Raw genomic sequence first — 26,950 nt, 5'->3', positions numbered from 1 at the left:
AAAAGTAAAGTCAATAATAAAAAAAATATTCCATATTAAATGCCAAGTCTGTATGTTGAGTATTTGCACTACCGAACGAGCTGCATTACACATGTTGTATGGATGAGTGGTGTTTGGGTAAGACTGCACTCCACAGTCTGTTTGGCCTTGTAATCCCACCTTTAAAAATAGACACCGAAATCAGGGTATTGAATTGCATTGCAGAAATAAACACAAGCTCGATTGCTGGTTGTGGCAAGGTTGTGGATGTTTTTTTTCATACTTAGATTCTCCTAAACATTTGTGCGTGTTGCATCGGCATGGACCGTGTGATGCTTTCACCGTTAGAGAAGAACATTGAATCGAAAAAGGTGTTTTTGGACGCCATTAACTCCAACAACATCCAGCTGGTGGAGGATTATCTTCATGAAGGAACCATTTCAGTCGATGAGTTATTCGTGGTGGAGGATGAAAAAATGTTGCTCTGTGCTTATAAACCAGGTGCGTCCTCTAATCCTAACAAATATCTGTATAATCTTAATTTGTGGGAGTTTTAAGTTTGGCTGTTTAATCGTAGCTTTGCACATCAATCATATCCATATCTTGCTGCAACATCCTCTCAAGCAAATTTTAGTTATTATCCCGTCCCATGTGCAACAGGAGACGGGGTCTTACAATCGTGTGTGTGTGTGTGTGTGTGTGTGTGTGTGTGTGTGTGTGTGTGTGTGTGTGTGTGTGTGTGTGTGTGTGTGAGTGTGTGTGTGTGGTAACTTTTTTTCCAATTGAACTATTGTCATCAAATTTTCAACAAAGCTTTTTTATGATAATACGGAGAAGGCAGATTCATAATTTTGTCAAAAGGTCAAAGATCAGCATCACCTAAAATCATCAATTTTCATCCAATTGATCTTTTTTCTTTTTTTTTTTTTTTTTTTTTTGGTATACAAGATCGAGGCTCGTGTAGGAGCTAACATCAATCACAAAAAAAACGGATACACAAAACATACAATAAAGGTAGCGGGAGACAAGATGGGGAGAGAGGCCGAAGCACACAAGTACAACAACAGGGAACAGGAACATCGGGAGATCTGTGGGGAGGAGGGGGCTTGGGGGGAGGAGGCATGTGAAGGGGGGGGGGGGGGGTATAAAACACATGGACACTGCTAGCACTTACAGGAAAGAAGTCGGTATTTCAAAAAAGTGGATCTGGGGTGAATTAGTGAGGGTAGAAAAGATCAAGGTTTTGGATGGGGGAAGATAAGAGATGGTGGTGAACAGCTATTTTAAAGACCTGGAGGGAGGAGTGGAATTGAAGAGAGTGAGGGAGTTTGTTCTAGAGGCAGGAGAAAAGGGGAATGAAAGAGTGAAGGTGAGCAGAGAGTCTTGATTTTGGCAATTTAACCAGAAGAGGGTTGCTGGCAGATCTTGTGTGACCTCTAGGAATATTTGGGGGACAGAGCACAGATAGAGCTGGGGGAGCAAGGCCGGAGAGGAGTCGGTAGAAGACAGAAAGACCACCAACCTGCCTGCAGTGAGTGAGCGAAAGGCCCTCAGAGTTTGCTTCATCGCGGGAGATTCCAATAATTCTGAAAGCTTTGGTTTCAACAGCGTGAAGCCGAGCTAGATGTGAGGAAGGAGCACCAGCCCAGAGGGGAGAGCAGTATTCCATTGAGCTGCGGATGAAAAGCCTTGGCGCCTGAAATTTCAATTTACCATTTGAGTTTTGTCATCAAATTTTCAACAAAGCTTTGTTATGAGAATGCGGGGAAGGCAAATTAATAATTTTGTTAAAAGGTCAAAGGTCAGTGTCACCTAAAATCGTCAATTTTCATCCAAATGACCTCCATTTTAAGAATTTACATGTTGTGTCACTGAATTGGTTCACCAATAAAAAGCTAGAAGCTGATTATTTTTTTAGATCAAAAGGTCAAAGGTCAAGGCTGCATAAAATAGATTTTCATTTTTACCCTCGCCAGAGGAGAGGGTATTGCATTTGAGTCTGTTTGTCTGTCTGTCTGGCTTTGTTTGTCGGTCTTATTTTTGTCTGTTTGTCCGCACAGAATAAATGGCTTTCGTTGCAACCGTTGGTCTCATTGACAGGAAATTTCCACCATATGTGCAGCTCCTCCTGTAGAATTTATTAATCATAATTATGACGTCATGGGTCACGTGTTATGGGCACCATCTTGGAAAAACCGAAAAAATTGCCCCTCTATATCTCCAAAAGCGCTGCATAGAAAACATTGAGACATGGCTCATTGTAAAGAACTCTTCATGGGGAATAACAAATGTTAATGATGACGTCATAGGTGCCTCCATTATGACGTCATAATTCGACAAATACAAAACTTCATCCGATCAAGATTAAATTTATTGAGCGTCATCTAGGGATAAATTTTTTGAGAAAAAAATAATGATGACGTCATCGGTCTCGTGGTTCGGCCGCCATATTTGTTTCAACACAAAAGCCTTAAAAACATGTCCTGGCGAGGGTCTGCAATCTCTGATTGCTCTTTCTTGTTTTTATAAACAGATGCGGACAGGCTTTGCATTTTCACATGCTCTCTTGTTGTTGTTGCAATTCAAATGAATACATCATGTTAACACTCAGAACATGTCGCCATGACCAGGATACTGGTTGCCAAATTACAAGCTGCAGTCATCGTGGGCCACACCGCTGCATTTGGCCACGGTCCTCGGTCGCCCAGAGATCTCTCGACTCCTACTGCGGTATGGAGCCCCGATTGAATCGGCATCCAATGGGAAGACCCCATTACACGTGGCCTGCTCTTTGGCACGTGATGAACTCGTGACCGTGCTGATGGAGCACGGAGCTGATCTGGATGCTTACTCCCTCAGCTGGTTAACCCCTCTGCACTACTGCACGTTTCCCAAGACGCTCGAATGCGCAAGGCTGCTGCTCGAAGCAGGTTGGTTTCCACAAAATGTGAAGTGTCTGATGCTGTGTAAGTATATGCACGATGCAGCCAATCACGAGGCTTCCTACATTAGGTATAATGACATAAGTTATGTTTGTGTGTTGAACAATGTATGTGAAGCATTGGAGCATTAAATTACAGCTCGAATTTGGCAAATAGTCACCTAACACTTTGTTTCAAAAGAACTGTCGACACATAACTATGTACTAGTTAAAGTTGCATACAAAAAAGTGTCTAGGAGAGTCAAAAATCCCCAGATACGGTTTTAGCTACTCATACAATATTTGTTTATTTGTTAGAATTGTCAAAATTTGTCGACCTGTTTTCATGATCTGCATCTGGCAATTCACAAATGACAGTTTATATACATGGTTTCATGTGAAGGCCTTCTTTCATTGTGCGACGTATGATTAATGAATACGACACACCCAACTTTGCAGAACGTTTCCGTAATGATTATTTTGGAGATCTGAGAATGGATGTTTTAATGTTTTTAATTCCCAATTCACGAATTTTTGGTCATCCTCTGCGCTTGCTGTCGAGAACACTTCCAGTCTGAAATTTAATTCCCCTCCCCCCACACCCCCCCTGAAGAAAAAAAGTGTGATTTGAGTGAAAAGAAAAGAGTTAAAAAGATGAAGATTTGATTCTGACGGTGCTGGCTTTCCAAAACGCTCCTTCAAGTCGTCTTGCACCTGTTTCATCAACTTGTTTGTGTGTTCTCCTCTCATAGTACCACACGACTGCTACCAGCCTCTCTTTCATGGTAAATTGACTGGTGTCTTCCATCTTGGTTTAATTAATGTATTATTTGTTTTACCTGAAAAAAAAGAAAACTGTGTAAATACATGGTACAAACAAATCTTGTATAAGCAGCTAAAACCGTGTCCTGGGACTTATGACTCACCCTTTAGTAACTATAGCACACCTGCTCTCCACTGGAAAAGCAGGAAAGGTCTTTTTTTTTCTTTTTTTTGTATACTGAATCGAGGCTCGTGAAAGCTAACATTTATTTCACAAACAAATCAACCAGACAAACAAAACATACAAAAAGAGGGAGCGGAAGACGAGATGGGGAGAGGAGGGGAAGCACACAAACACAACACCTGAGAGCAGGGAGAAGCGCGGGAGGGAGAGGGCCTGGGGGGAGGAGGCGTGGGAAGGGGGGGGGGGAGGGAGAAGTATAAAACACAAGGAGACCAAGGACTTCCAGGACAGAAGTTGGTATTTCAAAAAAGTGTAGGATTTGGGGTGAAATTAGCGGGGGTAGAAAAGATCAAGGTTTTGGATGGGGGAAGATAAGAGATGGTGGTGAACAGCTGTTTTAAAGACCTGGAGGGTGGAGTGGGATTGAAGAGAGTGAGGGAGTTTGTTCCAGAGGCGGGAGAGTATAGCGGGAGTCATGATGTTATTCTCTCTGGTATATATACGTAGATTACAGTAGATCTAGGCTTGTACAAGATAAGCATATATTTCCTCAAAAACGTCGGGTTTCCTCCCCGTTCAGTTTAGTGTTAAACAACAAAATAATTCACATTAGTGTGTTATATTCTCATATTCTGGTGCTATATTGCTCTGATGAAGGGGTAATGCCTGGAATGTCAGTTTTACTTTGCTTTCCATGCTTGGCACAACTTTATCAATTTCCAGTTGATGAAACCTATTGCTGCATGATTCAAGCTTTGCTCTATTTGAAATGCATGGTACCCATCCACCCAATATATTTTTGCATGCAATTCCTTTGTTGTAGCACAGGAGCAGACATTAACCTCGAGAGTGGACACTCTACTGCTGAGTCTCCACTTCATGTGGCCGCCCGCTATGGCCTAGCTGATCACGTCACTTTGTACATCTCGTACGGTGCAGAGATGGACATCCTCAATGGGGACGATGAGACGCCTCTCTCCACTGCGATCTACTGGTCACTCGACCTCAAGATGCAATGGCACAAGCCAGAACATCACCAGGTATGCACACAAACATCATGCAACAGCAACACTGTTATCATAATACTAAACTGATCTGATTTCAAATTTAAAGGTAACCATTTATGGAGCTTTGTGGAGCTGCTGCATTGGTAATTGAGTCTGGAGGGTTCAAACAAGGGGAAGGTCATGAAACCTGCATTAAATTGACACATTAACAAAATAATTTTATGCCTCCGCACCCGAAGGTGGCCGGACGCATTATGTTTTCGGGTTGTCCTCTGTCGATATGTCTGTCCGTCCGTCCGGGCTAAACCTTGTTTTTCTCAGCAACCATATGTCCGATTGAGACGAAACTTTCAGGGTAGGAGTGCCAGCCATGCAAAATGTTTTTATGATAATTGTGCAGTCATAGGTCACGTGGTATGGCAGCTATCTTGGATTAAACGCAAATAATTAAATACTTCTCGGAAACCGCTTAATGGAAAAATTAGAAACTTGGCACATTTTCAAGTCCAATGGGGGAACAAAAGCATGATAATGATGACATCATTGGTGAAGTGGTATACCACCCATTAATGTTTTAATCGAATGTCTTATCCTAAAAATCTGAAACTGCATGCACATGATCTATGACCCATTTGCATTTAAATATTAAATTGATGACATCTTAGGTCACATGGTTTGGCAGCCATTTTGGATTGAAGGAAAATATAAAATAATTATATCTCTGAAACCGCTCACCCTATCGATGCGAAATTTTACAAACATCATCTAACAGCACCGTTGCATATAGTTTGAAAATTATGATGTCATAGGTCATGTGATTTGGCAGCATGTCAATGTGATATTTCAGTTTTTTCTTTTTAATAAATTTGCAAAACTTTCTAAAATCCTGTTTTCTCTTTGTCATTATGGGGTATTGAGTGTAGATTGATGGGGGAAAGAAATGAATTTAAACGATTTCAGCATAAGGCTGCAACATAACAAAATGTGAAAAAAAGTGAAGGGGTCTGAATACTTTCTGAATGCACTGTATGACTAAACTTGGTGGATGAGTTGATTAAGTGACAACAAGGCGATTCGATTTTGGTTCATGTCAGATCCAGATCTGGCCTATCAGTGGGATACAAAACATACACTGTTCAGCCTGGTTGAGGTATGTGCTCTACCGAGTCCCATTGTAGTTCATTGTAGCAATTTATCTCTCAGTCGCTTAAACTTTCCTTCAGGCTTCATGTAATGTGGAGTCAAGCAGTGTACTGGCCAAGCAAATCCTCTTGCATTGCAAAATTCTTAATGATGAAACCATTGAAGCAGAAACACATATCTGAAGCAGAAACACATATCTGAAGCTGAAGATTTAAACATTGCCCCTGGTTTGAGCATTGCCCCCAAAGGTGGCTATTGCTATTATTTTGACAACTCTCTCTTTCTCACTCTTTTTCCAATAGGTATGTGAGCTTCTCCTTGCACTTGGAGCCAACCCCAATGCCACGGATGGCGACTACCGCTGCCTTCTGCACAAAGCTGCGTGGAATGCAGACATCTTTCTCCTACAGCTCCTCCTCAGTTGTAATGCAAACATCAACAAGATGGATGGAAACGGTTGCATGCCACTTCAGTACCTACTTTCTGTTGTTTCAGTTCGTCGTGAGTTCCAGCCGGAGGCCTGCGTTCAGCTCATGCTTAACCATGGATCCCAACCAATCAACCCTCTTCAGTTTCACAAAGTAAATGGCTTTGATGGTGTTTTCAAACATCTAATTTTAACTTTTCGTTGGCATCATGTTGAAGCAGATGAAAGATTAAGACCTTCTACTTCTTTAATATTTTGTCAACTGTTGGAGAAAAGCATGGCTTTTGAAAACACTTGATGGTTTTGATAACTTGTTGTACACCACACCTTTCCTATGCCATCCCCAGGTGCTGCATATCGTCACTGCCGGGCACCGAAGGGGGCTCGGCAATGACGAACGCTGAAAGGGAGTACTCAGTTTTCACTCTGGTTGTTTGTTTGATTGTTTGTTTTCTTGGTTGTTTGTTTGTTGTACACCGCACATTTCCTATGCCAACTCAAGGCATTGCAAAACGTCATTGCCGGGCACTGAAGGGGGTTCGGCAATGACGCACGCTGAAAGGGAGTACTCAGTTTTCACTCTGGTTTTTTTCTTGCTTTCTTGTTTTCTTGTTTGTTTGTTTGTTTGGCCGGGCGATATCTCAGCCATCCTTTGAGCTCGGAAGCTGAAATTTCGGCACAATAGTGAGCAAGTCCTTTGTCAAAAACTGTATTTATTTGTTTTTTGATTAATCAATTAATTGAGGAGTTATTTAATTATTAGCGATTAATTAAGTACTTATTTAATTAATCAAATTTCCTCTCTTCTGACCATTAATTCAGGCACCTTTTGAGTTAGGAAGCTGATATTTGGACATGCCAATGACCAGGTGATTTGGCTGCAAAGGCTATTTTTGATTTATTAATTAATCAATTAATCAATTATTCGATTAATGACTAAAAAAAAAAAAAAAAATTAAGTTACAGATTGTGATGAAATGTTAGTGGTTTATGTGTTCTATGACCGAATTGATTAATAATTTAATTTTTTAATGATTATTATTTATTTATTTTCATTATTAATCATTTATTTATTTTCTTTCTCATTTGGCCGATATCTCCAGCACCTTTTGAGCTAGGAAGCTAATATTTGGACGTGAGTGACCAAGTGATGTGGCTATCAAGGATATTTTTGATTTATTGATTAATCATTTAATCGATTAATTATTTATTGATTAATCAATTAATTATTTAATTTTTTTATTAATGACTTATTTAATTAAATTCCTAAAAGATACATCTTCGGATGAAGCACGAGTGGTTTCGTTATGCTATTAGCCAATTGATTAAAAAAATATTTTGTGATAATCTTTTATTGATTTTAATTATACAATTAATCAATCAATTAGTGTTCACCTCTCCCTCCCAATGCAGCCTCTATGAGCTGCACTGCGGCATTGCCGGGCGCCGGAGGCACCCCGGCAATGCCGCGCTGTAGGATATTTAATTATTTGGCATGGGGGCGGTGTACTTTGAATGTATCTGTACTTGTTCAGTATTATTTTTTATATACGGTGTCGAGGTTAGGGGAGGAGCTATAACAAGGAACAGTTCAGGCGAAAACACAACAAAAAGAAGAACAGAAAAAGAAGGGTTGAGGGAAACACATCAGAAGCAGGATTGAGGAAGAAAATAGAGGGAGACTTGGAGAAATACGGGATGTGGAGCAGAATGAGGGCAAAAGGAGGACACAGGGGATTAACTAGATGGATACAGCTGCAAACTCAATCAGAGAAGTGGAAGGAAAAACTGGGAACTCGGAAAGAGCTGGGCTTAGGGAAGGTTCATGGGGGTAGAAATTATCATTGGTTTCCATGGTAACAATCTGAGTAAGATGTGTCAGTGGTGCCAGCAGAGAGAGGAGAGCAGCACTCTGTAAAGCTGCTGATGAATGCCGTGGAGGTAGATAAAAGTTCGGCTCTGCCAAGGAAAGACTTTACACGATGGAGGATGTACAGTCGGCAATTAATTTTGGATACCAACTTAATGTGGTTTGCCCAAGGAAGATCAGGGCAAATAATGAGGCCCAAAGGTTTGAGAGAGTGAACTTTCTTCAAAAAGATTAAGGAAGTAGATGTGAGGTTCTCCAGATGGTGTTTTTGGAGAGACAGAGTGAGAGTGTGTCCAAGTGTTTGACTAGCTCGTGATTCTATCAAGGTCTGAAGAGAGGGAAGAGACTGCTGCCGGCCTAAATGTAGGATGAGGGATATCATGGCAGGGGGTGGAACCAATAGCAAGGAGATGACGAGGGTTTTCCAGATAGTCAGAAGGATCGTTCATGACGTTTAGGAATACGACTGGGCCCAGAACCCTGCCTTGGAGCACTCCGACCTTGATAAGTAAGCCGTGTGTGGAGGTGCCTTGGATGTCATTGGCAGATAGTCTGAAAAGCAAGGCAGGGTGCTAGATTGTATTGAATGCTCGACATTTGTCTAGAGAGACGACCCTGATCTCATGACTGATTTTGGGCACGGCCATCCATTATTGGGAGAGCATGTCCAGGGCAGAGTGACCGGGGTGAATCTGAACTGATGGTCTGCGATGAAGCTTTTGGAGAAAAAGAAGGATTTGAAGTCGACTGCCATGAGGGTTTACATGACCTTGCTGATGATTAGAAGTACTCTGATGATTTATTGATGGAGGAACAACTTCTTGAAATTGAATATTGTATTTCGAACATGGATCAGAGCGTAAATCGGAAAACAAACCTGCCGTTTAACAGTACTTTGTCCACTTGTGTCAATGGCAGTAAAAAGGCAATAAACTTCTTCCGGAATTTTTAATACGACTTTTACAATCTCTATTTTATTTAAATTGAATTATATACTTGAACATTATATAATATATATATAACCACCTTTAGAGGCCATTTTTTCCCGCAAAGCGGGGGTTGGCCTTTTTCGGGAACCGTGGTTGTTGTTGTTTTTTGGTCCCCTTTTTGAAGCAATGTTTTACGGCCGGATGCCCTTCCTGACGCCAACCCTTTTTGCCACCTTTAACGACAAACAGGGAATTACCAGTGAACTGGTACTCAATTAGCCGACCTCGGAAGGATGACAGGCTGAGTCAACCCCCCTGGTGTTAATTCAGCGATCGACCGGGATTGCGAACCCAGGATCCTAGGTATCCTAAGCCGGCACCCTAGCCGCTAGCCCAACACCAGGGTTTTTGTAGAACCCAAATCATCTTCTTGTCACTTCTGAGAACCTCCAGTTTTGCAGTACTTGGACATACTAAATAAGGTGGTGTATAAGACTGCTGCTGCTGTCGTGCCAAACTTCCAGAATTTTTTTAACAAACTTTAAAATTATTATTTTATTTCAATTGACGTATATACCTGAACAATGTGTGGGATAACGTGTTCTATGAACTCTCTAGTTTCATCCTGTTTCTGCAAAGCGGTGATGTTGGCTGACATCTAACAGATGAAAATTGACCTGAGCAAAATGATAGGATGAACAGAGCAGGAGGATGTGCAAGAGCAGCAGAGCAGGTTTTTAGGACATTGCACTGCATCTGGAGCATGCGTTGCAGAATCAGAGTCGAGCATTGACAGAAACCTCTGCACCTTCTCAGGTGAAAAAGACACAGAGTCCAGAAACATTTGGCTGCGACTGGGTAGGGTTTGTGCAGGAAGCGAGGGTTTTGGGGACAATGTATGGAAACAAACACATGATTAAGCCATTCGGTCTTCTATCCAGTGGAGTCGGTTGTCGTCCTATTTGAAGTGAGGAAGGGATGGAGGGGGAAGTATACTCTGGTGACAGACCTAAGGCAGCACCAGGTTTTAGAATAACGAGTGAAGTTGTAAAGTGCTGTTTCTTGTGGTTGGACAGATGTGTTGTCATTCTCCTAAGAGTGGATACACTTGCTCCGGACTTTGTGGAATTACCTGAGGTTGCCTTCGGTCATATTTGCCTTCCAGGAAGCAGATTTCTGTGGAATAATTCCCATGATAAGTTAATATCATGAGCAGTCGACAAAGGAGACCAGTCCTGAAGTGAGATGGTGGCTTGCTGTCCCTACCATCAGGGGCATTGATGGGAGCTGTCGGGGGGATTGCTTCCTCGGGACCGGGGTCCATTGAGGGGCCTGGGCTTCTGTAATTTTCTTTTAAAACAGTACAGTGAAACCCCTCAACGGGTTATCCTCATTCCCTCATCGTTACTTTTAAACCCAGAAGCTGATTTTGCTTTATTTATCAGCTCGTTGCTACTCTCATTTAGGATCTTCATCAGAGAAAGTTCCTTAACAAGTTATAAACTAGAACGGGCACTCGGTAGAGCGCATACCTTCGCCGCAGCTACTGTTCTGTACTTGGTAAAAATACGATTTTGACCTTTTCGTGACCTTGACCTTGACCTTTGACCCGATTGCTCCCAAAATCTAATCAAATGTGTCCCGTATAATAACCAATCATCCCACCAAATTTCATGCAATTCGGTTGAATACTTTTTGAGTTATGCGAATAACATACACACACACACACAGACATACAAATAAATACACAGCGATCAAAACATAACCTTCCGCTTTTGCGAAGGTAAAGAGAGAAAGGGAGCGGGTGGGGACCCAAGGTTGTTTGCCTCGCTGCCCGTGCTGGCTCTCGACGCCCCTGCCTACCAGTCAACCTAAGTGAACTGCTAGACTCGCCATGTGCATATGTGCCTCTCTGAGAATAGCCAGAGAGATGTTCACTCTCACACACATAATCAGATGAACCAATTGGAGCAGAGGAAGATCAGGAGACATTAGCAGGATAGTTGGTCATTACCAGTTACAGAATGGACCATTTGCCATTGGGAGAAATCCGGATCTGAACCTTAAGTGATTGAGTGGGTCACATGGAGTCACAGAAGTCCTTTGCTGAAGTGCCATGACTGTTGAGAGAGGTAGCAACACCAACCAAGTTGCTTGGTGACAATTAAAATCACCACATATGAAGAAAAGAGAGTTGGGATGAGTGGTTAACAGTTGGTCCATGTCGTCTGAGAGAGAGATGTAGATGGAGTCATCACTGTTAGGAGGACGGTACAACACACAGACAAAGAAGAGGGGGGAGATGAGGGGAAGTCGCAGGTGGAGCTACCGGTACTCCTGAAGGTTGGGAAGTGTAAAAGCAGCACACTGACAATGAGAAAAGGATCCGTTTTCTCAAGTAAAAATGGAGTTCAAGTGTTGTTTTTGATATTCAGTCATGAATATATGAGCCATCCCGATCCCTTTCACATCTCTTTGGAACATGAATAATACTTCTTGCAAATGTGCCTGTTCAATTTTGTTGAGGTAAAACAACAGGTGGCAAAGATGAGCAGTTGAAAATACAGTCGTAACATTACTTTTACTGATGATAATTAGCTCGGCAAACTTTCATTCAAATCAAGATCTTTGTTAAAAGTTTCATTGCTTCAGACTTAGCATGGCATTCCGGTGCAAAAGAGGGAGCTGACTCGGAAAAATATGAGGAAATAATGTTTGTTTCCGATTCCCCCAAAATAATAATTCCTCCTTGATTTCTATACACTCTGATACTAACTTTGCATTGAATTAACCATCAACAACTATCATGGATGCCTCTTCGTGGTGGTTGTACCCCCCTAACGCAAGCCAGGGGCAAATCTTCCTCATTCTTCCCTGCTGCCCAGATTCGTCAGGGCAGAACGGTAATGGTCAGAGTGCCGATCGGTCCCCATGGACCAGCCCTTTCCCTCTTCTCTCTCTCACTTTCTCTTTCACTCTCTTTTTCTTTCTTTCTCTCTCTTTCTTTCTTTCTCTTTTTCCTTCTCTCTCTCTTTTTCTTACTCTCTCTCTTTTTCTTAATCTCTCTCTCTTTTTCTTTCTCTCTCTCTTTTTCTTTCTCGCTCTCTTTTTCTTTCTCGCTCTCTTTTTCTTTCTCGCTCTCTTTTTCTTTCTCGCTCTCTTTTTCTTTCTCGCTCTCTTTTTCTTTCTCGCTCGCTTTTTCTTTCTCGCTCTCTTTTTCTTTCTCGCTCTCTTTTTCTTCCTCTCTCTCTTTTTCTTTCTCGCTCTCATTTCTTTTTCTTTCTCGCTCTCTTTTTCTTTCTTGCTCTCTTTTTCTTTCTCGCTCTCTTTTTCTTTCTCGCTCTCTCTCTCGCCCTCTCTCTAGCTCTGTTGTAGCCCCGACTTTGAAGGCTAGATGGGGGGGAGGGGGGGGGGATCTCTGGGTTGCTCCTGGGAGATCAATCGATTGTCTCCATGCCACGGGCTTGTTCAAGAGAACTGAACAGGGCTAAACAACAACAACTAATCAAACAGAGAAGCCTCTAATGCAAAGGAGAATCTTTTGATGAAAAAAAAAAATACCCTTCAATTTCAGGAATATTTATCGAACAATAATTGAACATAAATCAACTGTTTTCGATGTGAATTCACATTTCTTCATTTCAAGCAGAAACTGACCTGAACGGCGCTGAAATGCATCGGAGGTTTGTAGTTCAAGTAGAGTGTGTAGCAAGCTGGTTAGGTTAATTTGCCTTTGTCTTTACGTCGTTTATATATTGTTAAGAACCCAACGTCGGCCTCGGATCCCCTTAGAGGGGGGATTAATCCCCTCTTCTATAACTGACCGACGTGGTCCCTGGCGCTGTACAGCGACCTCCGGAAAGGCCGATGGCACAGCCCCGTTCATACCGCGGACAGATGTTAATTGCCGAGCGGTTTTAAGCAACCGCGGCATGAACTATTAACAGATACTAGACCCGATTCCTGAACGTTGGCCAAATCGTGCCACGGGTATTCAATGTGGAAACCTCAAAGACAAAGGATGTGAAGAAGAAGAAGAAGAAGAAGAAGACAAAAGGTAAGAAATACGAATATGATTTATTACTACTATTTACAACCAAAAGAAACCAAGGAAGAAGGAAGGATAATAAAATCATGCAGAAAGAGGGACGGACCAGAAGGACACAGTGAAACTCTAGCTTAACTAAACAGGCTTAACTTATACCCCAGGACAAGACAAAAGACAGACTACAAGCACACTTACATGGGGGATGATGACAGGAATGGCAAGAAGGGTTTGGGACGGCAGAGAAGGGGAGGAAGGCACGGAGCTGGCTGGAGCTTGATCCCGCACGGGACGTCGGACTGGACCTCGACGGCCACCGATGCCACCGATCCTGGTTCCCGCGGGGTAACGGGTCGGAGCTGCCTGGTGGAGCCAACCTGCTGGTGGAGTCAAAACTGCTGGTCGAGTCAAAGCTGCTGGTCGAGCCAAAGCTGCTGGTGGGGGGTCTGGCATGACGGGTTCTCTCTCTCTCTCTTGAACTTAATCGTCTCTTTTGCCGCCGTGGGGACGTCGCGTGCTTTCCCCGGACTCATCTGAGGTGGGGGCATCTCCTGCGGGTTATATAAGCCCCACCCTCTAAACTTTACGAACCTCCCCGATCGCTCTTCCTCCGCCCTCTCAAGCCAAACCCCTCGTGCTTGGTTGGTTGTAGGGGCTCTCCTGGCCCCACCCTCCGATGACGAGGTGGAGACACGCCTTTCCTTCCCAACTTGACCGCATGCATAATGGAGGTTTTGGGGCAATTTGAGCGAGCCCCAGCCAAAGGGCAGCAGTGGCGAATGCAGCAAACCACCCAGTGCAGTTGGCAATTGACGAAAGGGGGGATGTGCAGGGAATCTACCTTGTTTGAATTCGATGCAATGCAGTGTTAACTAGTGGAAAACAGAGCCTTAACCTAATACACAGAATAAGGAAATAACTACCAACAAGGAGGAAATCTATGATTTGGCTACGTGATGGTATATGACCTAACTAAGGGACGCCCTTTGACCTTTATACACAACAACTGGAGGAAGGAGGGTGGTATTTACAATTCATTACACAATAAAAAAACACAATTCTCATATCCACAACACTGCACCCTCCTCCTCTTAGGCACGTCCCAGGCCTATTACTTTTACTTTTAGTGTGGCACGTAGGTGTAGTTCCCTCTACATTTAACCTGACCCTGAGTGTGACAGTTTTAAAACACAATTAAGTATGTCCCTCTGCTGCATTGCACCCTGCCTAACAGATTTGCACCCACAGCTAACCGAATTGCGGAATGGTTTTCAAACTAAAACATGAACGATGGGGGAGCATTATTTACAGTTGACGCTATTTTATTTACAAAACGCAACCCAGGACCTGTGATTGTTCTTTTGGGGGGGAGACAGTCTGCCCTGCAACGACGCACCAGAAAGCACCAAAACACCATCAAGCACCACAAAGCACCATTTGGTGCACAGTCATCACAGTTCATGAATAAAAATAACCAAACAAACCCTGCTGGTGGTCTCTTGCTCTTCGGCTCCCTCTGCCGGCTATTGTCGTTTTTCCAGATGTTGTCTTTCTTCCTTTTCTTACTGGCGGCCTATTTGGACATAATAAGAGTGCAGAAAACGTGTCCGTTTTTTTATTTATGGCCCACAGGGCCGACTAGGGGTGGTTCACCTGTGTGGCATAGGTGCCCTGTGACCAAGGTCCGCCAGCAAGATCTCGGGCCTTCATGGCCGGTTCCAGCAGAGGGGCCATGCCCCAACCCATGGGGTCCATCAGTGGTGCTCAGCCACAGACATGTGGTCCATAAGGTGGTGCATCGATGCAGACAGCTGGTTCCGGGAGTTTCGGGCGCACAATGGCGGACTCCCGCACGCTCCCCTCGGCGCCCAGTCCTCGTGTGGGAGACAAGGGGGGGTAGGGGGGGGGGAAGACAGGTGAGCGAGGGGTAAGGTCACAAGGGTACACGTCAAACAAGGCAATGCAAGGCGAGGTGCGTTTGGAGACGGAGCGGAGAAAAGCTCGTCCCTACCGTACGTCACCCCCCCTGTCACCTACTCTACCCTTGCCCTTACCCCATATTTACAACAATCTACACATTTACAAATCCATCACTAATGTCTTGTCTTCCCCATATTTCCCCTATACCAAATTCGTCTTCACTCCCACTAATCCAAAATTTGCCATCACCCAATTCATCATCAATCCTCATAAGGAGGGAGAGATGGAACAACAAAGCACAATGTCACACCCACGTCATGATGCGTCTCACATTCCAAACATTTGCACAATAAAAATAATAAAAACAACCTGGCATGGTGTGGAGGTACGTCACCTCAGGTGAGTGAATGTCGATGGTGCGAGGAGATCTCAATCCTAACTACCTTCTAAATGACTTTAATACACTTTACACTACCCGGGGTCTTTCCCTGCCAATCCATTGGCCAACTTACACTATGGGTTCTAAAAACCAATTCCCATTGACCAAACTGTGGTGCTTATCAATTTGGGGTCTCACTCCCCCGATTCATCTCCCGGTGCCCTTGCACAATTTCCGGGCTGAGTCGTGTAGCTCTCCCAGCAGGTCTACCCACCTGCACACCTCCACCACTGCAGTTGCCTCCGAGCTTACCTGCTCCTTACCCTAACCTATCTACCTGGGGAAGGCCCTCTGGCGCTCTCCCCACTCGGTGCCCTCTGGCACTGGGCTACCCGGGTCCGTCTTCCGGATCCTCGGGCCCCATCCACAACTCTACCGGCTCCCAGAGCCCACCTGCGGCCTCACCTGGCCGACACCCTAACAGTGGCGGAGTGCTCAACCAACTACACACACTAACAGGCCACACGCCCAGCCATTTCCACGTCACTAATGCACCCATCCAAACTCCATTCTTCCACACGCACCACAGATGCCAATATCCAACCACAATTTACCTACTCCCTCTACCTAACTCTTAAACTACCCTCCCTGGGTATTCGTGATGGGGTCCATCCTCCTTTCCCCCATCCACACCTTCGCACCATCCACTCCACTCCACAGTTTCCACCATACTCACTCCACGACCATCCATTCCATACTCCATATATTCCACACTCCATGTAATCCACACAACCATTCTCCATTCACCTGTAGTTGCACACCTGTGCAATCACTCCTACACCTGGTGCTTCCTGCACCCTCCTTCCTCCCAGGACCATTTGGTCAGCACAACACACATCACCATCACTCACTCACACACTGCTCCATACACCTGTTCAGTTGCACACCTGTGCAATCTCAATTGTTCCTCACTCACTGCTCCATACACTTCCATGCTCATTACAATTCACAATCACCTTCTCACAATACACTTCTGAATACCTTTTTACACACACGGCATCATCTGACCTACCTGTTGCCCTGCTAAAACTCGCGCTTCCCTGTCGCCCCTTTAAACTATTGCGCTCCCTCGTCATTATAATCCAAACTAATCTACCTGCGTCCCCACTACAGGTATCATTGTCACTACCTAACCTTACCGTTACCTATGGTCAATCTCTAGGTCCCTACACACGATATCCTAACCCTCCCGGGCGAGTTTTCACTGCCAACCGCATAACTAGTGCTCCTTTGCCCCCTCTGTGAGGGATGGCAGAGTTGCCACTCCTCCACATCGGGCATCTCTCACTATTAATTTTGCTCACCAAATTCCAGCCAATCAAAAATTTGCCAATTATCTGCCAATCATTCTACCAATCATCAATCTGCCAATCCTTTGCCAATCATCAAATTTTTGCCAATCACAAATTCCCTATCCTCAATTTCGGGTCCAAAACACTATCATCATCACAGTCCGCTATATCTGAGCCTCGGTGCGTCGTCACATCATTAAAACTCGGCTTCGCAAAGCCGAGCAATGAATTCGGGTGGTTTGGTCGCCTGCAGGTTGAATCCATCCGGCTTTCAGTTCAAGGGAGGGGGTTTGGTCGGGCCGAGATTCCACGCACCATCTCGGCGCGGATCCTTGCGGCCTCCGGCCCGATCTCGCCCGGTCGGAACCCCGTCCCCGCCACCAGGGGGCACCGTTCCGCTTCCTCCTACTCGCCCTTGAACCGGACCGGTCGCCTCGCCCGACAAGGCCCGGACTCGACCGTGCGGGGTGGGGCCAGGCCCGAATCGTGCACGACGCTTCCAAGAGAAGCGATGCAGCATCGATCCGCGCCGGGCCTCGCATCCAACAAAGCGCACCGCGCCCCGAGTGCTCGCCTCGGCTATCCGTCGCCCTAAACGCTGCCCCGGTTAACGTCGATGCTTCACTTGCATGCTTACACCACGCGACCCTTTTCACACTCACCAAACCTGGCATCTCGGTGCCTCCAGTGCATCCCACACACTCCGTCCATTCCACCACTCCACTCCCTGTTACACACCACACCTCTCGCGCACCCTCTTGCGCACACTTCCTTAAAACACCTCGCACGCCATCTTGTGCACTCTCCTCCATTACGTCCTCCGTAACACTCACCATGGGCGTGCAGTCTTGCATCCACCCACTAATGCGCTCCAATGTGCTCTCCCACACCCGCGCCACAACCAACTCAGGTGTGCTTTCTCGCACACTCTCGCCGTTCATCCCAAGCGTGCTTCCTCGCACCCGCTCCTCCACCAACTCACTCTCACCCTCGCACGTACACTCCGTGCACTCCGACGTGCATTCCCGCTCGCACTCGGTTTTACACTCGCGCTCCGATGTGTTCTCTTGCACTCGCGCCACCACCAGCTCACTCTCTGTGTCACACTCCGTACACTCTGCTTCACACAGACCCTCCGACGTGCATTCTCGCTCACACTCGGTTTCACACTCGCGCTCCGATGTGCCCTCTCGCACTCGCGCCACCACCAACTCACTCTCCGGGTCACTCTCACCCTCGCACGTACACTCCGTCGTGCATTCCCGCTCACACTCGGTTTCACTCCCACACTTTATAACACACCCACTCGCCGACGCACACCTTTTCCTCACACGCGTGCCATTTCCACTCACACGGGACCCTTCACCAACGCCCGGGTGCCATATTGACCCCAATCGCGCGAAAATTCTTTTGTCGCCAAACATCCTCCTGCAAAATCTCCCCGCACAATACACAGCACGACTCACCTGGGGGATTCTCTTCTCCATGCGCACCTGCAAATCTTTATAAGGATTAGCAAGTAAGGCATCAGGATGTGAACTTAGACTTTGTGCACAATCCATTCCTTCCTCCTGCCGCGAGTGCTTTTCTAAGCCCCCGGTCTCTCCAATTTCAATTCCCAGCACTTTTTCTTTGGCGACCGCTGGCTTTATTAAAATTCCCTCTACCTCAGCGGTCGCCGGCTTTTTCATACCCCGGGTCGCGATGTCTACCCTGGTCCAGTTACCTGTGCTTTCCTCCGCCTCACTCAACCAGCGCTTCTCGACCCGCTTTACCTCGTCGTGCACCCCTGGGACCTGCTCGCCCAATCTGCGGTCAATGTTCTCCCCCACCTTTTTCAATCTGGCCATTCGATCCATCTCTTCGTTCAGTGCCTGTCTTGACACTCCCATCCTCGCTAATAATCGCGTCATAAAGGCGTCCATTTGCGCAGCCATTTGCTGCGACATTTGCACATCTATCACAGCCATTTGCGCAGCGGGCGCGGCACTCACTGCCATATGCGAGGCGCCATTTTGTGTGTCTGAACCCTCCGCAACCCAATGCGTATTGTGCTCCTCCATTACTCCCAAATCCTCCCCGGGGTCCTGGGTCGATTCTACCCACCCTAACTCTACCCCCACCAGCAACCGATCGCCTTGACTATCCATGGCACGACTCAATTTGGGATTTTATAAAACAAAATTTCGGCCCACTTGAAATTTGAGCACGCTAAGCGCTTCAGGTCCGTATCTCGCTCTCGACACCAATTGTTGTGGAACCCAACGTCGGCCTCGGATCCCTTCTTGAGGGGGGATTAGTCCCCTCATTTGTGACTGACCGACGTGGTCCCTGAAGCTGCACAAGCTCCCTCCAGAGGCAGGTGAGCAGCTTCGTTCGCGACCGCGGATAAGATGTTATTTGCCGAGCGGATGGCAGCCGCGGCACGAACCGTTAACAAAGACTAACCCGATCCTGAACGTTGGCCAAATCGTGCCACAGGTATTCAATGGGGAAAAGACAAAGACGACGGATGTGAAGAAGGGGAAGACAGAAGTAGGAAATACGAATATAATTGATTACTACTATTTACCACCAAAAGAAACCAAGGAAGAAGGAAGGATAATAAAATAAAAACAGAAGAAGAAGAAGCAGACACAGTGCACCTTAGCTTACCTATGCAGTCTTACTTAACCCAGGACAGAACAAACAAAAGACAGACTCACACGAATGGGGAATGAAGGGTGGATTGGCTGGAGTGGTTTGGAGGGATGAGAAGGGGAGGAAGGCACGGAGCTTGCTGGAGCTTGATCCCGCATGGGACGTCGGGCTGGACCTCGACGGCCACCGATGCCACCGATCCTGGTTCCCGCGGGGTAACGGGTCGGAGCTGCCTGGTGGAGCCCACCTGCTGGTCGAGCCAAAGCTGCTGGTGGGGTCTGGCGTGACGGGTTCTCTCTCTCTCTCTTGAACGTAATCGTCTCTTTTGTCGCCGTGGGGACGTCGCGTGCTTTCCCAGGACTCCTATGAGGTGGGGGCGTCTCCCGCGGGTTATATAAGCCCCACCCTCTAACCTTTATGAACCTCCCGGATCGCTTTTCCTCCGCCCTCTCAAGCCAAACCCCTCGTGCTTGGTTGGTTGTAGGGGCTCTCCTGGCCCCACCCTCCGATGACGAGGTGGAGACACGCCTTTCCTTCCCAACTTGACCGCGTGCGTAATGGAGGTTTTGGGGCGATTCGAGCGAGCCCCAGCCAAAGGGCAGCAGTGGCGAATGCAGCAAACCGCCCAGTGCAGTTGGCAATTGACGAAAGGGGTGATGTGCAGGGAATCTACCTTGTTTGAATTCGATGCAATGCAGTGTTAACTAGTGGAAAACAGAGCCTTAACTTAATACACAGAATAAGGAAATAACTACCAACAAGGAGGAAATCTATGATTTGGCTATGTGATGGTATATGACCTAACTAAGGGACGCCCTTTGACCTTTATACACAACAACTGGAGGAAGGAGGGTGGTCTTTACAATTCATTACACAATTTAAAAAACACAATTCTCATATCCACAACAATATCATGATATTGGTGATGTCAGATGTACATGATATTGATGGTATCAGATGTACATGACATTGATGGTATCAGATGTACATGGTATTTGTGATATCAGATGTACATGCTATTGAGGGTATCAGATGTACATGATATTGATGGTATCAGATGCACATGATATTGATGGTAGATGCACATGATATTGATGATATCAGATGTACATGCTATTTATGGTATCAGATGTACATGATATTGATGGTATCAGATGTACATGATATTGATGACATCAGATGTACATGATACTGATGGCATCAGATGTACATGATATTGGTGATATCAGATGTACATGATATTGATGGTATCAGATGTACATGATATTGATGGTATCAGATGTACATGATATTGGTGATATCGGATGTACATGATATTGGTGATATCAGATGTACATGATATTGGTGATATCAGATGTACATGATATTGGTGATATCAGATGTACATGATATTGGTGATATCAGATGTACATGGTATTGGTGATATCAGATGTGCATGATATTGGTGATCTCAGATGTACATGATTTTGGTAATATCAGATGTACCGGATTTTGGTGATATCAGATTGATCTGAAATTAGTTTTTTGGAGAAAATGAAGGCTTTCATATCAACTGCGATGATGGATTCCATGACCTTGATAATTATTGTAAGTAATCTGATTGGTCTGTAGTTAAGGGGATCAGTTGTTGCACAATATTTATATAATACAATGATGTTGGCTGATCTCCAATCAGATTGAAGATGACCTCGGACATATGATAGGGTGAACAGAGCAGAAAGAGGGATGTGCAACAGCAGCAGAAAAGAATGTCTAGGACACTGTTTAAACTGTTTTGTTTACCCTGAGAGATGTCATCTGAGGATGCTACCTTGCAGTTCCATCCAAACAATATTTACTCATCCTGTGTGCAGGTACTAGAGACGTGCAGCCACTCACCAGTGGTCGTTGAAATGACTGCTAACTGTTACAAGTCACTGAGAATCACCAGACTTTGGAAAAAGGCCATTGACCCAGAACATCGAGAGGTGAGTTCAACCTCAAACTTGCAGGGAAAAAAATGTCATATTGGTCAAAACATGCAAATTACGATGAAACACTTGAATTCAAATTCACCAAAAAAAATGTCATATTGGTCAAACATGCAAATTACGATGAAACACTTGAATTCCGATTCACCAAAAAAAAGTCATATTGGTCAAACATGGAAATTACGATGAAACATTTGAATTCAGATTCACCAAAAAAAATGTCATATTGGTCAAACATGCAAATTACGATGAAACATTTGAATTCAAATTCACCAAAAAAAGTCATATTGGTCAAACATACAAATTACAATGATGCACTTGAATTCCGATTCACCAAAAAAAAGTCATATTGGTCAAACATGGAAATTACGATGAAACATTTGAATTCAGATTCACCAAAAAAAATGTCATATTGGTCAAACATGCAAACTACGATGAAACACTTGAATTCAAATTCACCAAAAAAATGTCTTATTTGTCAAACATGCAAATTTCGATGAAACACTTGATTTCAAATTCACCAAAAAAAATGTCATGTTGGTCAAACATGCAAATTTCGATGATGCACTTGAATTCCGATTCACCAAAAAAAAGTCATGTTGGTCAAACATACAAATTACAATGAAACACTTGAATTCCGATTCACCAAAAAAAAGTCATGTTGGTCAAACATACAAATTACAATGATGCACTTGAATTCCGATTCACCAAAAAAAAGTCATATTGGTCAAACATGGAAATTACGATGAAACATTTGAATTCAGATTCACCAAAAAAAATGTCATATTGGTCAAACATGCAAACTACGATGAAACACTTGAATTCAAATTCACCAAAAAATATGTCTTATTTGTCAAACATGCAAATTTCGATGAAACACTTGATTTCAAATTCACCAAAAAAAAATGTCATGTTGGTCAAACATGCAAATTACAATGAAACACCTGAATTCAGATTCACCAAAAAAAGTCATATTGGTCAAACATGCAAACTACGATGAAACACTTGAATTCAAATTCACCAAAAAAAATGTCATGTTGGTCAAACATACAAATTACGATGAAACACTTGAATTCAGATTCACCAAAAAAAATGTCATATTGGTCAAACATACAAATTACGATGAAACACTTGAATTCAGATTCACCAAAAAAAATGTCATGTTGGTCAAACATACAAATTACGATGAAACACTTGAATTCAGATTCACCAAAAAAAATGTCATGTTGGTCAAACATACAAATTACGATGAAACACTTGAATTCAAATTCACCAAAAAAAATGTCATGTTGGTCAAACATACAAATTACGATGAAACACTTGAATTCAGATTCACCAAAAAAAATGTCATGTTGGTCAAACATGCAAATTACGATGAAACACTTGAATTCAAATTCACCAAAAAAAGTCATATTGGTCAAACATGCAAATTACGATGAAACACTTGAATTCAGATTCACCAAAAAAAATGTCATGTTGGTCAAACATGCAAATTACGATGAAACACATGAATTCAGATTCACCAAAAAAAATGTCATGTTGGTCAAACATGCAAATTACGATGAAACACTTGAATTCAGATTCACCAAAAAAAGTCATATTGGTCAAACATGCAAATTACGATGAAACACTTGAATTCAGATTCACCAAAAAAAATGTCATGTTGGTCAAACATGCAAATTACGATGAAACACATGAATTCAGATTCACCAAAAAAAATGTCATGTTGGTCAAACATGCAAATTACGATGAAACACTTGAATTCAAATTCCCCAAAAAAATGTCATATTGGTCAAACATGCAAATTACGATGAAACACTTGAATTCAGATTCACCAAAAAAAATGTCATGTTGGTCAAACATGCAAATTACGATGAAACACTTGAATTCAGATTCACCAAAAAAAATGTCATGTTGGTCAAACATGCAAATTACGATGAAACACTTGAATTCAAATTCCCCAAAAAAATGTCATATTGGTCAAACATGCAAATTACGATGAAACACTTGAATTCAGATTCACCAAAAAAAATGTCATGTTGGTCAAACATGCAAATTACGATGAAACACTTGAATTCAGATTCACCAAAAAAAATGTCATGTTGGTCAAACATGCAAATTACGATGAAACACTTGAATTCAGATTCACCAAAAAAAATGTCATGTTGGTCAAACATGCAAATTATGATGAAACACTTGAATTCAAATTCACCAAAAAAAATGTCATGTTGGTCAAACATGCAAATTACGATGAAACACTTGAATTCAAATTCACCAAAAAAAATGTCATGTTGGTCAAACATGCAAATTACGATGAAACACTTGAATTCAAATTCACCAAAAAAAATGTCATGTTGGTCAAACATGCAAATTACGATGAAACACATGAATTCAAATTCACCAAAAAAAATGTCATGTTGGTCAAACATGCAAATTACGATGAAACACTTGAATTCAAATTCACCAAAAAAAATGTCATGTTGGTCAAACATGCAAATTACGATGAAACACTTGAATTCAGATTCACAAATTTGAATTCATCATTTCAAATTTGTGAATTTGAATTCAAGTTGAATAATATCAAAGTAAACTCCTTCAATATTGTGGAGATGTGAATCAAAGTGTCACCCCAAGGATGTGTTTGAGATGGCTAACCCTAACCCCAAACTCTAACCACTAAACCCTAACCCAGTTTCGGAGGAGCTAGTTGGTGCTTGCCAAGTCAGCCATTCCTTATCAACGGTTTCGATTAGTGCGCTTGCTTGAGTGTTTAAGGACTTGGCGAGAGCTCTACAAGAAAGATGGTAATGGAGCACACCCGTGGCATTCCCGCCTGGGTTTGAGCCAACCTGTCGGACTGGCTTGATAGCCTTCCTATCTAAATACATGTGGGTTAAGTAGGTGCACATAATATTAAAAGTCGGCAATTCTCCATATGTATGTGAATATATGTCTGAACCTTATAGATTATAGAAGCTTCAACAGATATTGCAGACGTCCTGGGACTGGGGGTACCCAAGGTCAAGTGTTTGGCACAGAAAAATCCCACCTTGCTCTGTGAGAGTTGGTGGACGATTTTCGATTTTCGCCTGTATATGTAGCACAGTGCACATGGTTTACTGACTCCTGCCGTAGGAAGGGGGTATTAGTATAGCCAAGGGCACAAAAGAAAAGAGAACGGCACTCAGTAGAGAGCATCTGCAAATGCAAATTACGACCTCCGCCTGGTTGGCCATATCACTCAATGGTGAAGAATCCCTTAACATTCTACTAGCCGAATCCGGATCGTCACCAAAATTGAATCGATTCTTTCTTGTCACACACACAACCTGTCCAACAAGTTTCGCCCAAATCCATCAATAACCTTTTGATATATCCTGCTATGTATCGTTTTTGGCCCTATCTCCCAATGGTGAAGAATCACTTGGAAAATTAAATAATTCTCATATCCGAGTCCGTATTCAGATCTTCACCAAAATCGATTCGATTCCTCCTTGTCACACACACATGCCCAACAAGTTTCGCCCAAATCCATCCATAACCTTTTGAGATATCGTTCTATGTATAATTTTTGGCCCTATATCCAAATGGTGAAGAATCACTTAGAAAATTAAATAATTCTCATATCCGAGTCCATATTCAGATCTTCACCAAAATCGAATCGATTAGTCCTTGTCAGACACCTATTCGCTCTACCAAGTTTCGTCCAAATCCGTCGACAACGTTTTGAGATATTCTGCTATGTATAGTTTTTGGCCCTATCTCCCAATGGTGAAGAATCACTTTAAAAATTCTAGTAGCCGGATCCGAATCCCGATCTTCACGAAAGTCTAATCATTTCGTCCTTGTCACATACGCTACATCTCTGCCAAATTTCGTCCGAATTTGTCAACAAATTTTTGAGATATTTTGTTCACAAACGGACAGACAGACAGACAGACAGACCTCCTCAATGTTCAATTCCATGTCATAGAAACACATAACAGATTATTTTTCTTCAAGTATTGATATAATGAAAAATCAATCATATATATCGTTTTTGGCCCTATTTTTCAATGGTGAAGAATCAATTAAAAATGATTAAATCCTGATCTTCACCAAAATCTAATCAATGTGTCCTTGTCATATCCACTTTAACTTTTCTTTGCAGGAACATAGAGCGTTCTACGACTCGCTGTTCCACATGTGCCGGAGTAGGCCTCGTTCTCTGCTGCACCTGTCACGATGCTGCATTCGCTGCACTCTGGCCACGAGATGCCACTCTGCGATCCCACAACTACCTCTGCCTGGGCGGCTCAAAGCCTACCTCCTCCTCCAGCCAGAAGGAGTGTTTTATTGATCTGTGGTATAATCACGTGATTTGAATCAATAAGCACCAATTCCATCCTCTCCATGCTTATAATGGCTGCTTTGCTGGCCGTGCGGATGTGAACACTGTGCAGTTCAGATCAAGTGAGCCTTGGTGTTGACCACGTGATCGAACTTTATTTTGATGAACAAAGTCATCAGCATAGTATGCAGCACATGTCAGTCTGTGCTGCATTCCATCAGCATAGTATGTAGTTCCTCTTGAAGAACTAGAAAGCATCTGGAAATGCAAAGCCCGTCTGCGTCTGTTTGTATATTTTAAAAGAAATACAAAATGAAAACTGATGATTTATGCAGCCTTGACCTTTGACCTTTTGATCTAAAAACCAATCAACTCCTACCTATTCATTATTGAACCAATTCAGTGGCCCAATATGCTAATTCTTTAAATTTTAGGTCAATTTAAATAAAATTGATGATTTTATGCAACCTTGACCTTTGACCTTTTGAACTAAAAACCAATCGATTCCTACCTTTTGATTATTGAACCAATTCAGTTACCCAATATACAAATTCTTTAATTTTAGGTCAATCGGGTGAAAATTGGCGATTTTACGCAACGTTGACCTTTAGATCTAAAAACCAATCGACTCCTACTTTTTCATTATTGAACCAATTCAGTGGCCCAATATGCTAATTCTTTAAATTTTAGGTCAATTTAAAGAAAATTGGGCGATTTTACACGTTGACCTTTGACCTTTTGATCGAAAAAAAACCCAATCAGCTTCGAGCTTTTGATTGCTGAACCAATTCAGTGACTAAATATGCAAATTCTTAAAATTTCAGGTCAATCGGATGAAAATTGACGATTATATGTGATGCTGACCTTTCGCCTTTTGACCAAATTATTAATTTGCCTTCTCCATATTATCATAATTAAGCTTTGTTGAAAATTTGATGACAAAATTGAAATTGTAAAAAAGTTACGACCTAGACACACACACACACACACACACACACACACACACACACACACACACACACACACACACACACACACACACACACACACAGAGAGAGAGAGACACACACACACACACACACACACACACACA

At 43.3% G+C, this 26,950-nt stretch overlaps 1 protein-coding gene across 1 annotated transcript; it reads left to right on the top strand.

Moving 5' to 3' along the window:
* The first annotated feature begins 210 nt into the window (after positions 1-210).
* On the top strand, positions 211-26,950 carry ASB4 (ankyrin repeat and SOCS box containing 4). The gene is made up of 6 exons (XM_068127224.2): positions 211-480; positions 2,610-2,909; positions 4,674-4,885; positions 6,298-6,576; positions 21,411-21,524; positions 25,678-26,950. Exons 1-6 carry the CDS (start codon positions 300-302, stop codon positions 25,864-25,866), a joined length of 1,275 nt encoding a protein of 424 aa, XP_067983325.2. The 5' UTR covers positions 211-299; the 3' UTR covers positions 25,867-26,950.

Source organism: Myxine glutinosa, chromosome 10, assembly GCF_964187855.1.
Source record: "Myxine glutinosa chromosome 10, kmMyxGlut1.1, whole genome shotgun sequence".
Taxonomy (NCBI): domain Eukaryota; kingdom Metazoa; phylum Chordata; class Myxini; order Myxiniformes; family Myxinidae; genus Myxine; species Myxine glutinosa.
The sequence above is the reverse complement of the archived record's forward strand: the minus strand, read 5'-3'. Positions and strand labels throughout refer to the sequence as shown.